This window comes from Argopecten irradians, chromosome 2, assembly GCF_041381155.1.
Source record: "Argopecten irradians isolate NY chromosome 2, Ai_NY, whole genome shotgun sequence".
Taxonomy (NCBI): domain Eukaryota; kingdom Metazoa; phylum Mollusca; class Bivalvia; order Pectinida; family Pectinidae; genus Argopecten; species Argopecten irradians.
Genome location: NC_091135.1, coordinates 9,046,725 through 9,069,292, shown reverse-complemented (window position 1 = coordinate 9,069,292; position 22,568 = coordinate 9,046,725). Strand labels below are relative to the sequence as shown.

At 34.6% G+C, this 22,568-nt stretch overlaps 1 protein-coding gene across 1 annotated transcript in view; it reads right to left on the bottom strand.

The window, feature by feature from the left end:
• The window catches only part of LOC138314366 (diuretic hormone receptor-like), a 104,826-nt gene that overhangs the window by 49,862 nt on the left and 32,396 nt on the right, over positions 1 to 22,568 (bottom strand). The window contains exons 2-4 of the mRNA XM_069254669.1: positions 21,872 to 21,942; positions 20,018 to 21,065; positions 14,657 to 14,928 (exon numbers count right to left, since the gene is read on the bottom strand). Of these exons, the coding sequence (XP_069110770.1) occupies positions 14,657 to 14,810 (154 nt within the window). The 5' untranslated portion in view covers positions 14,811 to 14,928; positions 20,018 to 21,065; positions 21,872 to 21,942. The remainder of the gene's footprint in view (positions 1 to 14,656; positions 14,929 to 20,017; positions 21,066 to 21,871; positions 21,943 to 22,568) is intronic.

Here is a 22,568-nt window from a genome sequence, read left to right as displayed (position 1 = left end):
AAAATTTTGCAAAACAATCCCTTGTGGAGACCTGTTTGGATGTCTTGTATGTTATCACAACATATCAATCCCTGGGTTTAGATGGGTCTATATCATGCATAAAACGTCGATGCGACGCTTCTCCCTCCCTAAGTGCAACTGTGTTTAACGAAATTTACAATTCATGTTTCCTTATTTGTTAAAAAGGCGTACGTGAAAGTCCAAATTTATGATTTAAGGACATACCGGAAAGTACAAGATATCGAACATTTCCTGATGAAATAACAGTTTATAACAATGTATACAAAAAGAACGTTATTTTTGTTATAATCACTGGATTCTAGTCACTGATCAACGTCAAAGGCATGTTTGAACAGGGGATCCGAGTCGATGTGATGTTTGAACAGATGACAGAGTTGCAGTGATATATCGATAAGTATATTCGATATATAAGACATTAATATTAATCAAAGAAAAAATATGTTATCAGTATCCAAGGTTGCTGACAGATCCACTTCATTTCATTGCAGTTGATTTGATACTGAGGAGACTTACAAAACATAGGTGCGGCCGTTATATCACGTATGTAATTACACACTCTTGGAAAAATCGTCTAAATAAATTAATCCCCTATATGAAGGTCAGAAGAAAACTGTCGCGTTATTAATTATTATTCTTGACCCAAATATCCAAATACATATTTGCAATACGCTAAATAAATATTCAGTACATTATTAAGAAGCGTATAAACAGTTACGCTATGCCAATTTGATGTGCTTGATAGCTGTTATATATGTGAGATGTCATCTCTCATCTCCTGTTTTCGATACAATTTATGTTTCAATCTGATTGTCATTTTATTACAATAATGTTGTTTTTAGAAGAAAAAAACAATATTTTTTTATTCACATCAACCGATAATAAAGGAATCGCCAGAACAAATTACCAAGAAACTCTTTTTTTACAATTTCAAACGAATCCACGTGACACCCGTGTGTAGTTCACCATACAGTCACGTGTTCAGTCACGTGAATTGTCACGTGGCATGACAGTCGGCTTTAAAATATTCGTTCGTAATTTATAACTGCTACCTGTAACTCGGTTCTACGTGTAAATGTTAAAGGGGAAATTGTTCCTCGTTAAGAGCACGCGCTATTAACTGTCCTTGTCTATGGGAATTAGACTGTCGTTGTCGAACTTTGTTTTCTTATCAGATCAACGTCACCTGTAATTATTAGTTTCAACTGTATATACATGACTCGAACCGGGAATTGTTTAGACTCTTAATGCTAGAAAGAACGACATCACGGTGACTTAAAACATCTTCATGTCTAAAATTCGTTTCTTGCTGGTTTTTTCAAGGTTGTCTCTCCTACGCGCTTGGTTAAGCATGAATGTATGGGAAAATGAGTAAACTCCATGCATTAATATTAAAAAATATTGTCCCTCCTTAGTGCTAAATCAAGCATTATTAGATGTGAAAATGGACAGAATATTACTGCCCATGCATTAATATTAAATATGAATTAAATGAGGAAAATATGCGTTGGCAGCAAGGCAAATTGATTAGGCATTAAATGCACAATCTATCATTTCCCTTAACCACATTTTCAGCACTCAAGTCTTTGATAGGATGTCTGTTTGATTTATACACGCATGAATAGAATAATGACCAGATGGTCAAGGACATCCCAGTCGTTAACTTTCTCCTTGAAATGAGCTCCTATGAATTCCTTACCGAGTTTAGTACGTCTAATAAATGTCTAATACTAAATTATTTTTTCAACTAATCTAAGGTTATCTCGTTCGCATATATTATTCTATTTCGGAATTGTAAATTATGCTATAAAGAGAAAAAATAAATCTGCCTTAAATGGGAAAGAGCTTCAGCTGTCGAAAGAGATATTCTTTTGTTTCCAGCTGCAGTAAACTTCAGATATAATGAGTTCATTACATGTTGACAAATGAGAAGGTCGTACATTGATTGATATTGGCAACAACAAATGGGTGCAACGCGCGCTAAATGTATAAAGTTTGATCAATGTAATCGTATTTTCACAAAAAATATTTTCTATAATTAAAAAAAACCCAAAAAAACACACAACAAAAACAGATGCAAATTGTCAAAGCATGAAAGAGTTATTAAAAACCATGTCAACTAAAGTAAAAATGTGATCGTTGCTTTTAAACTAATATTGTCGAAGTATTTCTTTTCCCGCGTTTTGTATAAAGAAAGGGGAAAAAACCAAAAGAAAATAAGCAAAACAAATAAACAAAATATTACTAAGCAGTAATAAATCCTATTTGCAATCAAAACCCAATTGATATCTCCCGCATTTTATATAGTGTAGTCATGCCATCGGTAAACATTTCATTTGTAAAGGAATACAAGTATTATACCTTATTTGCCATAAGTTTCCAGTGCGAAATCGCCAAAAAAAAAACCATCGCGAAAATGCGTATAGTTGCAGTTTTTTAGATCAATTTTTATTGGAGGAAAATGATAATCAGCGTGACTGTCTTGCCATCATCGTTTCTTGCTATCCCGTAATCCGTTCTGTGCAGAGGCAGGAATTGGCGACACCAGAAGTAAGTGATGCATAAACAATGAGACGACCCACTTATATTCTAATTTACCCTGCCTAATATGACGCATATGTTCCGAGGAATCTTGATTAACGATCGGCATTCTACGCCGTGTTTTGCCAGATTGGGCGAAGAGCAATAGGGTTTCTGTGTGATAACCCAGAATGTTTCTGACGTAGTGATTCGTGTACAAGGTTAATCTGACAATGCATGTGAAGCTCAACAAAAGACCAATCATCGTAATATCTATGCCTCCATTTATTGTTTTGAACAGTTCAAGCTTAGGATCATGTTAAAGATAAAATTAGCATCACAAAAGTAAGGCAATGAGACATAGGGAGATAGCTTATATATGCTATGTTTTTTGTTCAATCCTTGTTTTAGATACAATTTTTTAAAAGGGAAGACATTGACCGCTTTTGCACTACAGGTATGGTCAAAATGTCAAATAATAAATGCACCAGTGCAACAGAGGTTATTACCATTTTCATTGTTATCTACCGAATGATTTTTTTTGCATCTAAACTTTGACAAATACATACCATGGATGATAAATCTATTCATTCGTTTAATATTGCTTGCATGAAGATAAGCTGACCTATAAAGTTACAAGACAACCATTTATTAGTATATTCGAACCCCGCATCATCGCAATCGCAAGGGACATGGTGGGTGAGAAATGCCAATGAACAGAAACAATTTTATTTTCACCGAAAGGTGTATTTTAAACATCCATGCGATGGCCATTAGTGCATAGATAAAGAGCATTTTTAAAAGTAAGTCAGTCAAAATCAGCGAAAATGGAGACATGCATTAATTTTTTTTATTACAACCATAACATCACACATGTTGTGTATACCCTCCTTGTCATATCCGTTAAATCCATATACTGTAAACAAATGCGATCCCTGGTTTGTAATTAGAGATGAACAACGTCCATTCAATTAAACAAGCAAACCGAATGTCAAATGTTACAAGAGAGAAAGATGAATCAATAGGTTCGCACTGCTACACAAATCCAGTAATTTGAGCATCACCTTAAACCGTTGTGACAAGTTCAATATACATTTCTTTTTCCATTAGACTCTCCCCCAGTATATGGCAAGAGGTGGTTTGCTATAGTGCTAGTATTAAATTTGTTTGATCTATTATACAGTCTTAATTATAGATTGGCGATGACATGTCAACACACTTCATAACGTTGGGAGACATATTGTTAAAGTCAGCGGATCATGTCAGAGTACCATAGGCATAGCCAAGTCGCCTGGCGCTTTTCTTTAAGCACGATTAAAACATTACAAGCGTCTCATCGACGAGGTCCCCGATACCGGAAATGATCCTCGGGTCAATAAGTATAAATCACATTCCTAGCGCATGATGGGATCGAACTGTTTTTTTTTTACTTTTGTAAATTAGCAATATTCGCTGTTCTAGCAGTAGCTAGAGATATTTCACTAATACCTTTATTGGATTACTGTGCTGGACAAAGGCAGACTGATCGATTTTCTTATATACCGAGTAAACAATGACTTCTGATGTTTACAGAAAAATACAGTATGATTTTGTTTATTAAGTCGAGCACCACATTGTGATTTTGAGGACCATGTGATTTGAAGAAACATTAGGGATTTTCATAATGACATTTCAAACAAAAACTTGTTATATATATTTCATATATGATCATCTAAATAGCCGTTTTATATGAAATGTTTTCCTTTTTTTCATGGTATCACAACGCCAGGTCAATTAGTAATACAAACATGTAGTTGAATCACAGCAGGTTAAGATTGTTTACCTTTATATATGCTATATCTAGTATCATTAGATGCATTTAAGGAACTAAAAGGTCACGTGATGCTAGGTTGTCGCTTGTTCCTACAACTACTCACTTGTTACAGCAATCCCTCATTTTGTTGGCCTAATTTGCATTTACACTTACGCAAATCCGCTCTAACTATGCCGATGTCCTTGGCTGCGATAACAAGGCGCCCAAAGCGGTAATTGTGTCTTTGCAAACAAGGTTTTCTATTATCCTTTGAATATATCAAAAATAAAAAACACAAATAGTGACAGTTTGTCACTAGGCCGATACCAGATTGGCTTTATGATGTCACTATTTTCAGAAAATCCACAAAAGGTATTGTTAAAGTGTATTTTTCCACTAGCCCCACAATGAGCCTTACCTTTTTTCGCTTTTGACATATGACAGTCTTTTTTAGGGAGTCTTTACAATGATATTTGTAATGCTTTCATCCATTTTACAACTCAAAATCAATTTTGGAAAAAAACACAGTGTTCGTCCGCATATATCAATCACATAAAGATTTCCAGGTGAGTTGGTCTTTATTACATGAAGGGAAGGTGAAAGAAATACAAAATGGATAAGGATAATGTGAACTACCGACTCGATAAACATTTAACCTTTAATAATGAGATTATAAAGGACACTTATTTATGAAATACATCTATAATTGGCGGAATTAATATTTTCATTTGTGTCATCTCCGAATAGTCAACATTGGTAAAGATGAAAAAAAAAATCAACAAACTCCATTATCGTCTTTTATAAGGAAACTGTAAAACACGGTCCTTTATTCTCGTTACAGTAGCTGTGCTGGATAAAGAAGTTAACTGGCAATTAGATAGGCATCTGACAAGTAATGAAAATAAACATCCTCGGGCAAATCCTGCAGTTTATTTACAAAGTTGATTCTGCGACTTATTTTGTTACAGATTAAAGAGTTATCGTTTCGCTATTAAAGTGCCATTCATGTGTGTAGTGCATAGCAAGCCGACGTGGATAGCATTAATATTGGTATTCGATGTCATTTCATCAATTTCGTTTAGATAGTAGATATTTTCTCCAAAACAAGGTTAAGCTTCTTAGATAGATGCACACAGTCTCAGCATAAATGAGTTAGCAGTAACAAATCAAGGAGAGTATTGATTCAAGGCGATGAATTAAATGTTCATCGATCGGTGTGCTACATTGTAAAGTGAACCGGATAAAAATCTAATGAAGCGATTTGCTCATAAGGAGGAAACCCGAAGGGACGATTGGATGTTTAATTATCAAGGGATCTCCGAACAGCAAATTAAAAGGATGCGTTTGAATGACACAATGTATTCTAGCAAAAAGCCTAGTAAGAAATGAACTCTTAGGAGTGGCTAACATTCAGAGATAAACATATAGCAGAATATCTAATAAAGAATTAGCCCAACATTTGTTATAAAACACCATAACTACATTGCATATTGGAAAGAAATCCCTGAAACAAGAATTATGTAGACGTATTAGATCAATACATAATACCATAGTATGAGTTTGAACTAATAGGTGTATAGTAAAGCTAGATAGTTTTACATTATGACGGATAGCCCAGAATTCTGTGGCAAATTCCTTGAAAATGCACTGAAAACCACTGTATACGACACAGTGTTATTTGGAATAATGTTCTTGATCGGAGAAATAGCGGCATCTTGCTACGTGAACCTAATAAGCTACAGAAAATATGAAACATGAGTCTACTGAGAGTAAACACCGAGTTTTCAAACAATAATTTTGCGTGTTAAATTTAATACAAATTATTCAAACAATTATTTGTTTATTTATCTATCTATTTTTTTTTCTGCAAAAATAGTCTAACCGGTTGTCAAGCAAACATTTTACAGTGTATTAGCGATCATTTTGATTTTTTGATTTGTCATTATATGGAGGCTATTTCTGATCTATTTTCACTGAAGGAATAAACAAAGAAGAGTGATAGAGTAGACATACAACGAGTAAAAACAATCTTATGTTGTGGTATATAATAGATCCAGTGCCAATTTTAATAGGGAAAATTATCGAAATATAGCCATTTGCGTGATTGGCTCGTTATTTGTAGAGTGAATACTTGTGATTCGAAAATTAATATATTAAAGAAATAAGTAGTAGGTTAATGAAGACTTGGCGGTATTGACGTTGCTTTAAGCATCAATATCCTAAACCTGACTAGGCCATTTGTACTTTATGATTATATATTACCTTATATTATGAGCAAATACATTCCGTAATTTCGCATGAACATGTCAGACCTAGCAAACTATAATTGCTTTTTTTATAAGTATGTAAAAGAAAATCAATTCTACATCTATATTTTATCTTAATTACATAACATGGTAGTTATTAAAAGAATTTAATCTAAATTCGCCGACAAAAGCAGCTACTGATTGCAAATTATAATACTATCTGGCTTGGCAAATTCTAATAAACCGCAAAATATAATCGATCTGAACTTATTAAAGAATAAAGTAATCCAAAGCATGATGAAATTTCTCATTAAAAGCAAAGGAGAAAATAGATATGAATTGGCTTGTTCAATATTGATTGCTATTCGCTGTTTCAAAATTATACCAAAATAAAAATAAAATAATTGCTTTATTTTTTCCGGTATCAACTTTTGAAATATTTCCATTGCTACATGTATCAGGCAATCTTGTCATAATGTCTACTGTCCATTTAGAGACGTTTTTCGTTATTACCTGGACATTCGGACCTGTGTTTTTGCAGTTCAGTTATACGGACTTGTCATGTCAGACAAATCAATTCTACTTGATTCTAAACTCATTTCTCGTGTCTATAGCGGTACAAAATGTATCATTGTTTTTTTTCGCCATTTGATATGTCGATAAAGTTTATCTTGATAAAATAGATATGTGTTATCACGAGTAAATACGCGTAGCTGAATTGATGATACAGGCATGAAAGAAATAGATTCAACGCCTTCAGTACATGGTGCTAAATGCATCATGACTTTCCGGAAAATGTCATCCTTTCAAATGATTTGTTGCTTATTTCAATCCAACTGCACCAACCTAAGAAGGAACTTCCGTTTCTTTCCATTTGTCTTACTTCGTTTTTCACTAGATGCGTATATCTTTATTTAATCTTTATGGATCGTGTAATCATAGTTTTAACTTTTAAGTGTATGTCCATATGTCAATTCCTAATGTAAGTGGAATTTAGAAACAATGGAACAATTGTCAGATAGACCACATGAGACCACACGAGATCACGGGGAATCCCACGTGATATTCGATGGATTTAGTGTCGCCTTCGTGATCCATTTTGAAGCACAAGAAAGAAATATCGGGCCACTGGCTTGCTTTCGATGTCTTCGAAGAAAGTCTATAAGATTACTTAAAGATCTACTGCTTTGAGTAGACACTCTGACAGTGTGGCGAGAAAATTGCTGCAAATCTCTCGTCCGCCCTTCAGGGGGCTACATTTACTTAAACATGGCTCGTGGTCCGTAAATCTAATTTTTGATTGGTTCACGTGGACGCCGAATAAAATGACATGGACTCACGTGGAGCCTTAAATCTACGCGATATAGATAACCTGGAGTTTCTTCCGCGTAATATGCGGGATTGTCGTTACGATAAACGTCAGATTGTCTGAATGGGAAAATCATTTGTGTCTTAAGCAACCATCACTGGATTTCAGGTTTAGCTACAGTTTTATCTTTCAGTTTCATTGATCCATTTTCCTTTAACAATTGTCCTTTATTCCAACATATATTATTAAGTCTTCATTTACTGGACAAAAGTTTGCAATCGTAACAACAATAAAGTAGCCAAGGCTGTTTCTGTAAACATCCGATCTTTGTGTACATCTTAAATACTTTTGTTCATCAGGTTTTCAAAAAGGAAGAAAACCGGAGTACCTACGGGGAAACAATCGCCTAGCAATGTAAAGCGGATAATGAGGGGTTTAATTTTGGGAGTGGTTGAACCATTCGTATGCTTCATGATATTCATTGACTTTAAAAACAACCCGCAAATATAATGCAAAATTATCTGTAGATTTGAATTATACAAATGGCTTAAAGGTGTTTTTTTATGTAATACATTGTACAAAGTATGAAAAAGATATGTTCTCATCATTGAAAGGTAATGATTATTAACGCAGAAAAATAACAGTGGAAATTATCAGCCAAGAAAAGGACATGACATTATTTTTGTCGAAAGAATATCAACAAAACCGATGGAAAATGCATTCATTACGTTTTAAATCAAAACGAAATCATCATAGCTGGTTCTTAAATCAGAATCAGTGCCGTGTTCCTCGATAGCCTGGCTTAGTTATCTAGCTATCTGCAGTTTCCTAAGCGTAAATTTATAAAAAAAACAAGCAATACAAAATGAGGTAAATGGGTCAGTAGTTCATATAAATGGAGAAAAAAGTTAATACGATACAGGCTGCACGTGTAGTTACGGTTTCTATATATAAATTGAAGCGCGTGGTTCTTGTTTGTAAACAAAAGCACCTGGAGCTCTGACTCTGTCATCGGGAATCGGCACTTTGACAGCGCTCATACACTACTCCTAACAGCTTCATGTGCTAAGAACGCGCTCCTAGAATAAATTGTAATGAGGCACAAGGGATGACGAGCAGAGTTTGGCTTTTCAGTCATTAGCCAAAGGCAGAGACAATGATGAATGGAAAGGCATTTAAACACACATGTGTTATATTCTACAGTGATAACGATGAATAATGGACACGGATAGCGATTATTATGTAGTAATAATCTGACTGATTTAGTATTTCTTCTGATATTACTTATTACTTGATATTTTATTCTGCTTAACAAAACAAATCACTTCATTAATGTTTACAATTATTTATGTTGTCTGTGGTCTCCAGATTATTTCCGTACTCTTTTTGGCTGAGCTTATTCTGTACGTTAATGGCTTTAATTGGAACATCCTCGATACTCCAGGGGTTCCGATCACTTACGATCTCTACACTCCTGGACTATTTCATTGTAAAATTGGAGGCAACAGAACAAAACAGGTAATTAAGTCATTTGATGCAAATTTTACAAGGTCTGTGTTTAGTTCATATTTGTTCCCCTGAGTTGCCTTCAGTTTTACTATGAGATAGTCGAGGGGTGTAGAGATCGTTTGTGATCGGAATCCCTGGGTGTCGAGGATGAAATTGAAAATATGTTTTTGTTTAATAAAAAAACTCACTATATCATAAAGTGAAATGAAGACAGGCTGTTTGCAGAATATTACGTTTATTATGCTTACTCACGCTGCTATACAGATTTTGGGAGTAAATTAAGTGAAAAAAAACAATAATAAAAAAAAATCAATTTAAGAATTACCTTAATCTTAAAGTTATATGTGCCGTAACTGGTCGAAAATTTGGACATGCTATTTTTTCTTCAATTGTCTATTTAAAACCATAAGTTTTAATGATTAAAGCTGTGAAAATCATTCAAAAGGACAGACAAACATATATAATGCCTTATAAACGTTAGTTAGAACACATTGGTTATGCACTGTGAAATTCTTGTTTTTTATGCCTTATACATCTTTAGATGTAAATATACCTTCAGAAATCACTTATCAATTACTAATTATACTGTAAAAATGTGCAATGAAATTGTGGACAACAAGATGGCTTCATGGTCTGACCGTATGTACTCATTTCATTACACTGAAGATGTTAATATAATGATTTTTGGCAGTACTGCCAAAAATCATTTTCAGTCCTTTTTGTTCTTGTAAAATTAAAACCTACACATTCGAAGAATTGTAATTCTCAAAATGTTGGTAACTTTTGGAGTTGAATAACATATTAAAAGCTCTTCATGATTCGTGACTATGAAAAATACGGCACATATAACTTTAAACATTTTGTCAGTTACGAAAAAAACTTACTTCGACAATAAAGCTTTTTCTCTAATTAATGGTTTGATGAATAAAAAGCAATAATAGTAGGAATGCATAATTTCTGTCTGGCCAAGGAATCTGCAAAGAACAGCGTCTTTGACCACGGTACTTATGAAAAGCATAGGTAATTGTTTGTAGCACCGGTTTGTTTACATAGGTCTCAGTGTCAGACGAGACGACGCTATGTCTGAGAATGAGCGGTGTATTGACTAGTAATAGACCTGATTAATTTTACTCCTGTCCATCTCATCGGTATAGGAGGCGAGAGGAGAGGTCAGGTAACGTAGTGTTATTAACGTAACACAGTCTCATTAAGTATGATCGAACGCTAATGGTGTAAATCAATAGAGAAATTGGGCTTACAAAATCAGCGGTAACCATAAACTCGATTCTGATACATAATAAGTAGATCAATGGCTTAGTGTTTGGTCTTGTCATTGTTCGTTTCTTTAAATAAATCGATAAACAACTCATCAATTGGTCTTTCATTAAGTACATGGATGCAAATTACGAGTGTAAATTAACTGGAGGTGGTTTTGGCATTCTGTAGCATTTTGAGGAATGTCTTAATGCGATCGTAATAGCAACTAAATATTGAGAGATATGGTGTAGTGAAGTCATAACAAAGCTTATTTTATTTGACAACATTACAAAATTCAACGAAAAACATGAAATACAATAGAGAGAATAGAAGAAGAAGAAGAAGAAGAATAGAGAGAATAGAAGAAGAAGAAGAAGAAGAAGAAAAAGAGAGGAGGGATGGGAGAAGGAGGAGAAAGTTTATGAAAGATCTTCCATTTACTTACTGAGAATTATGCCGAAAAGATACAGATGTTATTGTCAGAACATAACTCAGTACTGAAACTCACGTTTGCGTAAACATTATCTAATATAACATCCTCTTAACTCAGTCTGTTGGATATCCCATAACAAATGAGCATTGATGCCCATGAAAAGAAGCATTCGTACTAATTAAATTTATATTTCCAATACAGTGGGATTCAAGTCGAAACATTTACGTGATCTAGAAATATAGTAATGATATTATTTGACGTGACCTTCAGATATGATGGTATGCATGATTTGATTTCAGTTAACACTGGAGGGCTCCACTTACATACATTTGACAGTTTCATCACTCACTGGGTAATGGAAGCAGAAAAAACAAACTTTTGTGTTAGGTTTTTTCTCTTCTTTTGAATCTAACTAGAATTCTATTTTGGCCTCAGGATTAATGGATTTATGTTACGAATATTTACATCTCTTATATAATTAGTCACGTTTGCTTACAAATTGTCATTTTATCTAATTAAATATGGGGTTTTCACTATAACGTCCTTTGATATATACGAGATGATTCAGCTACGGAAAGCGTGGAATACAATTATACCAGTTGCAGTTATACGGACCGGCAAAAAATGGCTCCACTATTGCTTGAAACCATACACCTTATTAAATGCCACTTATCGATAAAATCTTAGGAAAAATAACCTTTGATACTAAGATTCTTGTTAAGAAAGAAAAATGTTTAAAAAAAGGTTCTTACATAAAGTCTTCAACGGTGACAACAGAAAAGTAAAGATGAGTGGCGGGGTGGGGAGTGTTTCTGGGGGGTGCGGGGGGGAGGGGGTGGGGGTGGAACAAGACATACAAGACAGACAAAATTCAAAACAAAAGAAAATATCCGTGCATGGAAGCGAACAACTACAAATATTCAACAGGATTGATATTACGACCCAAACCTTCTCTGAAAGTGATTTGTGCAATACATATCTTCTATAGACTACGGCTTATGTGGTGACTCGCCGTATACTACAGGAACATAACATTTTTAATGCGATTCGTAGCCCCTTTTGAAACACCCCGCTGTTATGGCCTGAAGTGCATTACGTATTTTTATGCGATTCGGAACCTCTTTCGGTAAGACCTTTTCGCCGTAATGGACCAAAGGCGTAAGACAGTTCAAACTGGTCAAGCCTGCGTGACGCCGAGATGAAACGGAAGATGCTGATGCTGTGCTTTTAACGTGAGTTGAGCGATATCCGTACTATTATTGCCGTCGAATGTGTCGAACGATATCTGACTTAAGCCCAGAATCACATAAGTGTTAGATGGCCAACCTAAAGGGACATCTAACCTCCGACAGGGCAGACTTCGATGACATTGCCAGAGTTGGTATTATTGGAAATTATTTTGAACTTTGTATAGCCGTGACGCCATTGCAGTGACACGGGGAAATTCTATATGATTTTATTAATGGAAAAGGAACATTTGGAAACACTTTATAAAGTATAGAAATAGAACGGGACCATGAACGACCTATTTATGCAATAAAATTGCTTTGAAGAGGAAACAGAATGAATTTGAACCTACACAGAATTAACTCTAGATATATTTCGCATTTCAGAGACACTTTAGATAATTCTTGGACCGTTATAGTTCATTCAATATGTCTACCGGTACGATATTGCAATATTCGTCAACCAAGATGTCAAAAATGATTTTAAAAGTTATCTTCTTATCACCGGGTGAAGTAGCTGATAACATCTTGCAGGATTCCCCATAGTGTTCTATCGTGCATGTAATGAATGCGTAGAAGTCACTAAGTTACAGTTACCTGAATACTTATCATGCGATGCATCAATAATATGCATTCAATGTGCAACGACAATGCTTTGAATCGAAATGCAAATATTTGTAATATAATCTAACCAACGGAAGTTGTTATGATTTTTAAGAGAGCATTATATCAATCGTCATTGATAAGGCATCAATGTTCGATATGAAAAGTCGGTTAAGAGATTATATGGCTTTGACAATGATTCATTTTCAAGTTGTTATATTCAGAATTGATGCATTATTAGGTTATGGCTTCACAGAAATTTAGGCCAATTAATCGTACCGGATGTCATCACCTCGCAACTCCCGGTTGTGACAAAGAGGCGGTAACCATGACTACTATTGATAACATCTACTTGGCGATATGGAGAGAGATGGTATCTGTGAATGAACAACGTATCATGTGACTGTAGCTAAAGGAGGTTTATAGAATCCATGATTTTATAGAATTACACCTAATGGGGTGTCGAGACGGATAATTAAATCGTCACTAGAGGTCATTATCGAGGTCAAAATCGATTCATTCACATGTCACGCGAAATGATCGTTCCAATGTAACGCTGATTTTGAAAAAAACATTTCTTTATTTGGTTATTATTCTAAATAAATAAATAAGAAATATATTTACACTAGTAGGCATCGTGACAATTCAATCAATCAGTGTGCCAAGATAGATTGGCAAGAGGCGATTCAAGGTCATCGACAAGGTCATTATTTCTACGTCATTGCTACGTCCTGTTCACATGTCGGCTAAAGTAGCAACTCAAGTTGGCGACAATTGTGGTGTCGATTTCCAGGGGATGTATTAATGTCGGCAAGTGCCTGAATCGATATGGCTTGTTGATATCATGGGTAAAGAAACAAACGCAAAAAGGACACATGCTTTTGAGGGATGATAACCTATGACATAGGGATACGACAGCTTAAAGCATGTTAATATTCTGATACATGATTTACGTAATGGGATCAGCTGAATGCAACATTAAATTGACCAGGAAGGCATGTCTGTTTAGATGGTTATTCTAGACTGTCCACAATTTATACAATGTACGTCACATCATACTATGGTGGCCAGTAATCGAAACGACTCAATCTTAAATTGAAATCTTAACTTAAAATTATTTCATTGATAGTAATATCATACAACTACATGCTATTTCAAAAATCGACCAACACTCATCTCTTAAATAGGTACAATTGAGTTATCTCCACATTTTGAGCTCTTTTTGGCTTAGTAAGAGAGCGCAAGTAAACTATAAACAAATTGATTGCTAGGTCCGGATCAAAATGAAAGGTACAGCTTGAATAGTTTTGTTTAACCTTATATTAACAAACGAGTTCAATTGAGGACGGAGCTGCACTTGTTGAGAGTTTTTGATTTTATAGATATAACAATATGGATTTGTCTTCTTTCTCTATCAATGAACACTTATCCGTTTTATAATGGCATCTCTCTGAAGCTTACTACCAAAGGCAACAATACATGTTTTTTTTTTGTTATTTTTGTTTATAAATGTGTCAAAGTCGTGTTTGAATCAGAGTCACACTATATGTATTTCAAACAATATGCAAGCATGTGCAAATAAAAATGTGTAAAATAGTTTGTTAAATAACAGATATTATATCTGGTGTTCTGCGTCAAAAGTAGCAAACTATATCATTTATCTGAATTGACCACTAGCATACTCTATCTTATCGACACAGACAGAAATGCTACATAATGTATGAAATTGATTTCTCTACTCACCTGCATGGAGTTCGATCTTTGCTGAACTTTCCTGGCATGTCCGTAGTGCTTCTAGTAAGTCTAGGTCGGGCTCATGAAACACTGTAATATTACTGTTCGTGGAAGCGTTCTGCGAGTTCTTGAACCCTTGTATGGACGCACTGTCATCCGCCATTTTGTTTATTACTGGTTCAGTTTGATAATAGATTCCTTTGATACGTCTTCACTTAAATTCAGAACATTTTCCAAAAATTGGAATTGATTATCCATTTTGGTTCAACACATCGACAAACCTGTAACAAAGAAATAAATTAATTGATACCAGCATGACCACCGTAATTATTCATCAACACAAAATAAGTCAAAAAGCAGATTTTGTTATCAGTTATAACACAATGTTTCAAGTAGGCTCAAACGCCTATATTAATCTCAGATCCTAAATAAATACAATACATCTGAATATTACATATCTGATTATACAAATCACGAAATTTCAAGTTATGTGTTATTAATGGTAAATTCAATATTTACAAACTGAATCAGTCACTCGAAAGTCATAAAATTTCAAAAAATTATCACAGCACAAAAGCTACACAGTGACTCATTGTGTAAATATAATTTTAGGTGAAGAGCTAGTGCTCATTTGACTCAGTTTTTTCATATCAGAAAAGTTGATTTAAATGACTTAAAAAACTTTCTTCGAGAGTGAGAAGTAATAAGGAGTTGATAAGTTTAAATGCATGTCGTGATATCTAGGTAATGTTCTAGGATGCCATTATCCACCTATTATTCCTCTTATTTGAAAGGCCATAGAGCAAATGTATTATCACGCATACATTTCTATGGCTTTTTTATTTATGAAAGATGCCGCACTTTATAGTTTGACTATCGTGGACGTTGTAATGAGTAATAGGCATTTTTTATTATTTCAATTTGAACGCCGCTAGGACTAGCATTCAGTATCAAAGCTTGTCCACGGAGAAGCTACCAAAACGGAGACCTCTCTTAATATCAGGGAAAGAAAATGTGTTATTTAAACATTGTGGATTTTATTTCATTTATCGTAAAGGAATACACCTCGGTAAATCTTTTCAGAATGTTTCTGAGATCGCCTTGAGAGAGATTTTTTTTTATATTCGAGTATCCTTTTTTAAGGTCACGAAATTCCGACATGATTCCTCAGAATCTGTTTCCTTTGAATTCATATAGAACCATATAGGAAAACGTTTTTTCCGAAGAAGTATGGATAATAATTAAAACTGAAATCATTCAAATCACAATTTGGCAGACTGAAAATAATCAAAGAACAGTTGATGAAAATTATGCATATGCTCTAGAATTTATCACAAAATCGGCGACGTTATCATAAAATGACGTGTTAGGCGTTATTATCAATTAACCCTTGACCTTCAGTGTTTACGTAAAAGGTAACAAACACCAAACTCGCCGAAGCTCTAGCTGTGTTGGTGATTGGTGACCAGTCGTCGTCTCCATGTGTGAGTGATGTGCCTAGACCACTGTATATAACACACTAATCTAATGACCGTATAACCCACTGTCCAATTATAGGTTTAGTCAGAGGCTTTACATGGCACTCGGCCATCGACGCTGCTAATAGATAGCAATTCTTTGCAGTTCATAAAATGGTACTTCCGGTCGCCTGACACCCAGACCTTAGGTGGCTGATTGGTTCTGGATATTAACTTGTGTTCGTCTCTTTATTTAATTAAAACAATGTTTTACCTTAAAGTTACTTCCTAAATATATTTGATAGCTGGATCGTGTTTGTGTTTTACAAAGGGTGATCGGGTAGTGTAGTTGTAAAGCCACTAGTCATTCACCTAGCCGTCCCGGGTTCGATCCCTGGTACGGACGTGAAAGGTTAGGGGTCACCTGCCCGATCACATGGGTTTTCATCGGGAACTTCGGTTTTCTTCCACACTACACTGATTTACATAAGGTTTATGACTTGTCTCGTAATCGATGTAAACTAATTAAAGTTTATATTTTCATGTTAATGTATTTGGTTATATTTTATCTAGAAGTCAATGTTTGATGGCTTGCGTATACAAATGTTTTCAGTATTTGATTATAATTATACCTTTAAATTCTTTATAATTGATGTTAAGGATACAAGTATAACAATTTATGCACCCATCTTGTCCACCAATTTACCATGTCAAGATATCCATCTACGTGTATATCGATAATCTCTATCCGTCTATTTGGTTGTTTGATAATACATGTGTCTTCTCGGTCTAATATAGAAGTCTATACGATTTAATATATGCGTCTATTTGGTATAATATGTAGATCTATTCGGAATAATATATCAGTTGATATGATTAATTTCAAAATAGCATCATGTTGCAATTGTTGTTTATCCTATTTGATTGCTTGCTGTTCTGTGCTCGGTTACGTTAGCAATTGTTCTGGAGTCCAATTTAATACAAGACTATTGTAAACACCGCGAAAAGGAATATAAACAAAACTATAAACCTAACTCTGTTTCAAAGACACGCTTGTGAAGTAAGTAAAATATATGTATAATAATAATAAAGAAATCGATACATGTACTAAGACCAGCCGCTCTGGAAACGTAACCGCTCTTGCTTCATCGACAACATGTAGCCACCGGTCTCGTTTCAATCATATATTCAATAAGTGTTAGTTGTCATCTATACATACACAATGCGTACACAAAATAAACCTATAAATCATATTTTGTCTCGTAGACATCTTAATAGGTCGAATCTAGTAATGGTACAAGGGGATAACCAGCCATTACATAGGAATGATCTAAAATTGCAATTTTTCTTTCCTGTAACGCCTTATCAAACATATATAATGTCACTATATGACCTCCTCTGTAACTGAGGCAAATAATTGTGCGTGGTTTGTTGTGTATTCTTGTTGTATCATTTACTGGTATGATGCGATAGTGCTGTAACACAGAAATATGTTTCTTACAGGTAGACGGAGTGTGAGGTAGGATCGTTTACGGTATATTAATCTAATTTCGCGGTGTGAGATTTCGCGACTTCCTCTTTCATAATTATCCCCGATTAATATTTTGTTGTTGTCAATTCCTAATGATAAAATAATATACAGGATATCTTTCTATTGCATTTGTGGGTACAACTATTTAAGTTCGCTGGAATTACCGTTACCGCGAATATAACGACTCACAGTCATTTCCGTCAAAAAAACCCGAATTCTTCAGTGTATAGTATCTTCCTGGAAAAGGATAAAATGAGTAAATGTGTTAAATTGGTGTTCCCTATGTATTTGAAAAGCCAGAGGACAAGCGAACTTATGTTGGTGACATGTCTTACACATGAGGAAATAAGGAGTTTATATACGTTTATTAGTCGAAATCGGGCAACAGACGACCATTTAGAATTACTATAATTATCTTCTGGGCATAAGTTAAGTTATGGCGAAATGGAAGTGTCTAAGTGTTAACGATGATAATGAAAAAAATATATATAAATCATTGGTGATTATATAGAGTCTAATTTAACAGAATTGCTCACCGTGGTCACGGGTTCAAACCCTAAGTGAGTATTATAAGATTTCAACGTCCTTTGTAGCATTCCGGAAATATATAAATTCTCCGATAGAGCACCTAGCGTGGTGGCGTTTACGACATGCAGCAGTGTAAAACTGGCATGCTATAGTTGTTCGCCCCAGCGCGGCGTTAACGTTTGTACACAGATTTATGGGATTAGTGCTTATTATAGAAACAAACGAGAGAAAAACAAAACAACGTGCACATTATCAAACGCATCAGTTGCGGCCCTGAACCCAACTCCCGCTGAAATAGCAATTATTTCAGTCCCATTAAGTTATACATTACACTAGATTGGAGTTTCTTAAGTGCTAGACCTAATAGTTGCATAGCGAAATTCGTCGGAACAAATTTTAATTAGAATCTTCAAATTAGACTTTGCCAGTTTAATCAACAACCGCTAGCTATGTTGACTTTCCTTTTTTAATTGTAACATTCTATTAGCTTTATCATTTCATTTCGGTATTGACCGTTTCCAATATCGATAGTTTTGGTCAAATTCATCATTGACTAGTTCCAAAATGTTAAATGGTCTCAGCAATACCGATAATAACTATTACATCTAAAACATCACTCGATTACAGAAACAAATGGAAACTGAACGTTACGCTAGTGGAGACACTTCATGCATATTTTAAAACTTCATAATGTTTTCCGCTGTTGTGATAAAGATTTGACAGTTTAGCTTCTTCAACGTCGTGTTAACAGCTAAGATTATTTGCGGAATGCATTTGGTGAGAAACGGTCTTCAGTAGAAAGATCAATTATACGCCAAATGGCGAAAGCTGGACTCATCCACCTTGATATAACTACTCAAAATCCCATAAAAGCAATCCCATTGACAACATAAACATCATGTAAGGTTGTTTTCTTTGCCTTAATGTATAATTCGTTTGGCAGTTTCAGGTACTTGACCCTTCATGCATTTGAACTTGTAGGAAGCTCAAGTAACACATGTGACATAAAAGCGGTATTAAGATTTTCATTTGAAGTATAGCATTACTGATTCCTGGAATATTGTTGATAAGATATTGCCCGTATAAAAACCGTCGACCTACGGTCACTACCTGTTTTCAAAGTCGCTACTCAGAATGTTAATGGCACATGTATCGGTAAACCTCAACCACCAAGAAAGTGGTGGTTATATCGATGAAAGGAAGGCGTGATACATTTCTAAGTGTATATTAAATGTGTTTTTCGTTGACTACCTTTTTTATTTTTAAAATGTCCTTACTAAAATGATACACGTTGCAAATTTTTAAATTTATATTGTTGTTTTAGGAATATGTTTACATATGGCATAATAGGCATCGTGACATCGCCGCTACATAACTATTCATATACGTCCGACGCTTCCATGGCAAGCTTACATTTCTGTGGACACCCAATGTTCATATTGCTATTGAATTATCAATACATTAATCTATACGTGTGTTTTGGATAGAAAGTTGTTAACAAATAACGTGTACACACATAAAAATTGTAGATAGTGTCTTTTCAATAGTTGCCTATAATATTAACGGTTTTATCAGCAACAATGTTATTATAGAACAATGGATTGGATAAGAAAACGTGGAGAGCACGACTTTAAAAAATGGGACAGTATGGTATAAGAGCAAATGGGTAGAATTGAACATTTTCTCCAAGAAAGGATATCAAGCGATATTTTATTTTACAAGATTAGATCAGATTTTTGTTTGAATTCGAATAAGAGTTAACATTATTCATGGTTTTTAAGTCTTTTGAAAAAAAAAGTCATAAATAATAACTGAATCATGGCTTGAATATCACAATATAGAAACAGATCTTACCTTTTTGCTATATCCAAATAATGAAGTTTCTTTCAGGAGGACAGATAATCACAACTTCCTTGATGTCACTATCACGAATCGAAAATGCCACAGACAATAACGGATTTCATATATTGGTTAATTCGGCACTCCTATAGTCACGTGTCACAAAATACAATTTTGTGTCTGTACTTTCAACGCCTCCGTTACAGTCTAACATTCAACACTTACTTTTCCCAACGTAGTAATTCGATATTAACTGACAATGTACTATCTCGTGGTATCTTCAGTCAGTTCTACGTTTCTACCGCAGACAGACGATAAAATGTTTGCTGATGTCAAGACAATATTCTCATCAAGACGATTAATTTTCCATTCCTTTTTCACACAAAAAAATTCCAAAATTAATTTGTCCGTCGAGTTGCGTTTTATTGGTTTAATTTGGTCCATAGAAAAACACTGATAACGAAATAAGATTAATTTTATAAACGTCCAATTAGTAGTCACATCAAGTGATCCTCTGAAGAATTGAGAAGCCGACACACTTTGCAAAATGTTGTCAAGGAATGTGATTAAATACAATATAAAGAGCTTGTCAAAGTACAGAAAACTGACCAATCAGCGTAGAGAACAATGTTTCTCCAGGTACAATGGAAAGTGTTTACCATCAGCGAAAATCAGCAGCCACCAGTAATCTCACAGTGATGCACTTTTAAATCGATCAAAGGCGGGTGCTCATCTTTTTCCGCTGGATCAAATTTTGACAGTTGACTCGCCTATATTGATACCGTATTATGATATATCCATGTATCTATTTACTGTTTTCCTTATCTAAGTGTGTATGGGTTTGTGGATATAATGAAACATCTACTCTATAGCTATGTACCAATTCCAAAGATGTCATTAAAGTTTGGAGATTCTGCTCAAAAGGTGCTATTGGTTTCCAAGTCGACGAGTAATGCTGGAATTTGTCTAAGGTAAATGTAAATATATTTTCTGGTGTCCAAGTTTTTTAAGAATCCACTGGTGTCGCTGGGGAGCAATTAAATCCACCTGCGTTTCATCCAACCTGGAATAACAACGTTGAGACAAATGAATTTCTCTAGACTAGACTAGTTTGTAAAACTGTGGAATCATTGACTAACCCTTGGCATTGGTACTTGTGGTTAGAAATGTCGATATTTTCTCACACTAGTATGTGGAGGTAAAACCAGTGTCTACTGCAAAGACAATGTAGCGACGCTTGGTAAGACACCTGCTATCTCATCAACTGCTCTTTTCCAAGTGTGGCACGAAGGTTTATGCCTCCGACTAGCCTCACCGTGCCATATACAGTCCAATAATTCATTTAACTACATCCAAATCACTGCTATATTTACTGCACACTAATGATTCTTTGAATTAAAACAGGTTAATATGAAGTCTTGTTATTACACAGTCAGCAGATAACATCGATCATTACCACAATCGCGTACACACCTTATGCAATATATATGTAGCATTTAGATAGGATGAAACAATAAATTAAAACGACAATAATATGTCTGATAAAATTCTACAATTTCTTACATGTGCATACCAGAAGCGATTTGTAGTTAGTACTTAACCATATCCTCAGGTAATGGTGTTTAGTTTGGCATCGGTTGTATTATCAATCCCTGATAGCCAAGTCTCTTAGCGTGAGAAGGTGTATGAAATATAATGCTACCGCAACCGTTACTCGTCCGTGGCTCGCTAGTACCACTGTCCCTAACACGCTCATAGCCAGAGTATAATTGGTGGTACCTAGGCTCCTGGCAGTAGTAGCGCATTAGATGTAGGCAGTCCAAAGCCTGTATCGGCTGAAGGGTAAATAGTAATGTAAGGCTTACTTACACTGGGTTGTATATGTTGCAACTCTTTCCAAAATATTTCTTCTTTGTCTTTGATGTCTGTTGTTCATTGTCCTGAAATAGAACAAATCGGAGAGGTCTTAAACTACACCAGCATACTATTATGAGTTACATGTGTGGTGATGATATGTCCTTTTCCACATAGGAATTCTATGTAATAAACTTTACAAATATCTTTCACTGTTTAATGTTATCGATAATGTATCACACCACAAACCACTATTTATTTTAAAAAAGTTGAAAATAACATATGAAGGAGATACGAAGGCACACGATATATATTTTTTTAATATTGAATTATTATATATTCTGAACTTGAATTAAAATAAAAATAGTAATTAGCGTGTAATTTTCTATGTGCTAGTTTTAATATGTAATCTGTATTCGACCATAGCAATCAATAGATATGAGTCAATGTGTTAGAAATGATAATTTTATGAGTTTGACACATATTTTAAAGGTATATTGTACCAAACATTTGGATACAGCTCAAAACTAAATTTTAATATATTTAAATATATATTTATAGATATCTGTCAGTCACTTATTAAATCCTGGATCTCACTGCTGCAGATTACAATGTAGCTAAATGACAATAGTTAAGACTAAAGAAGGCAGTTGTATGATTGCCAAAAGATAGCCCATATATTTGTTTTATGATAGATTTTATTTCAGTTTCG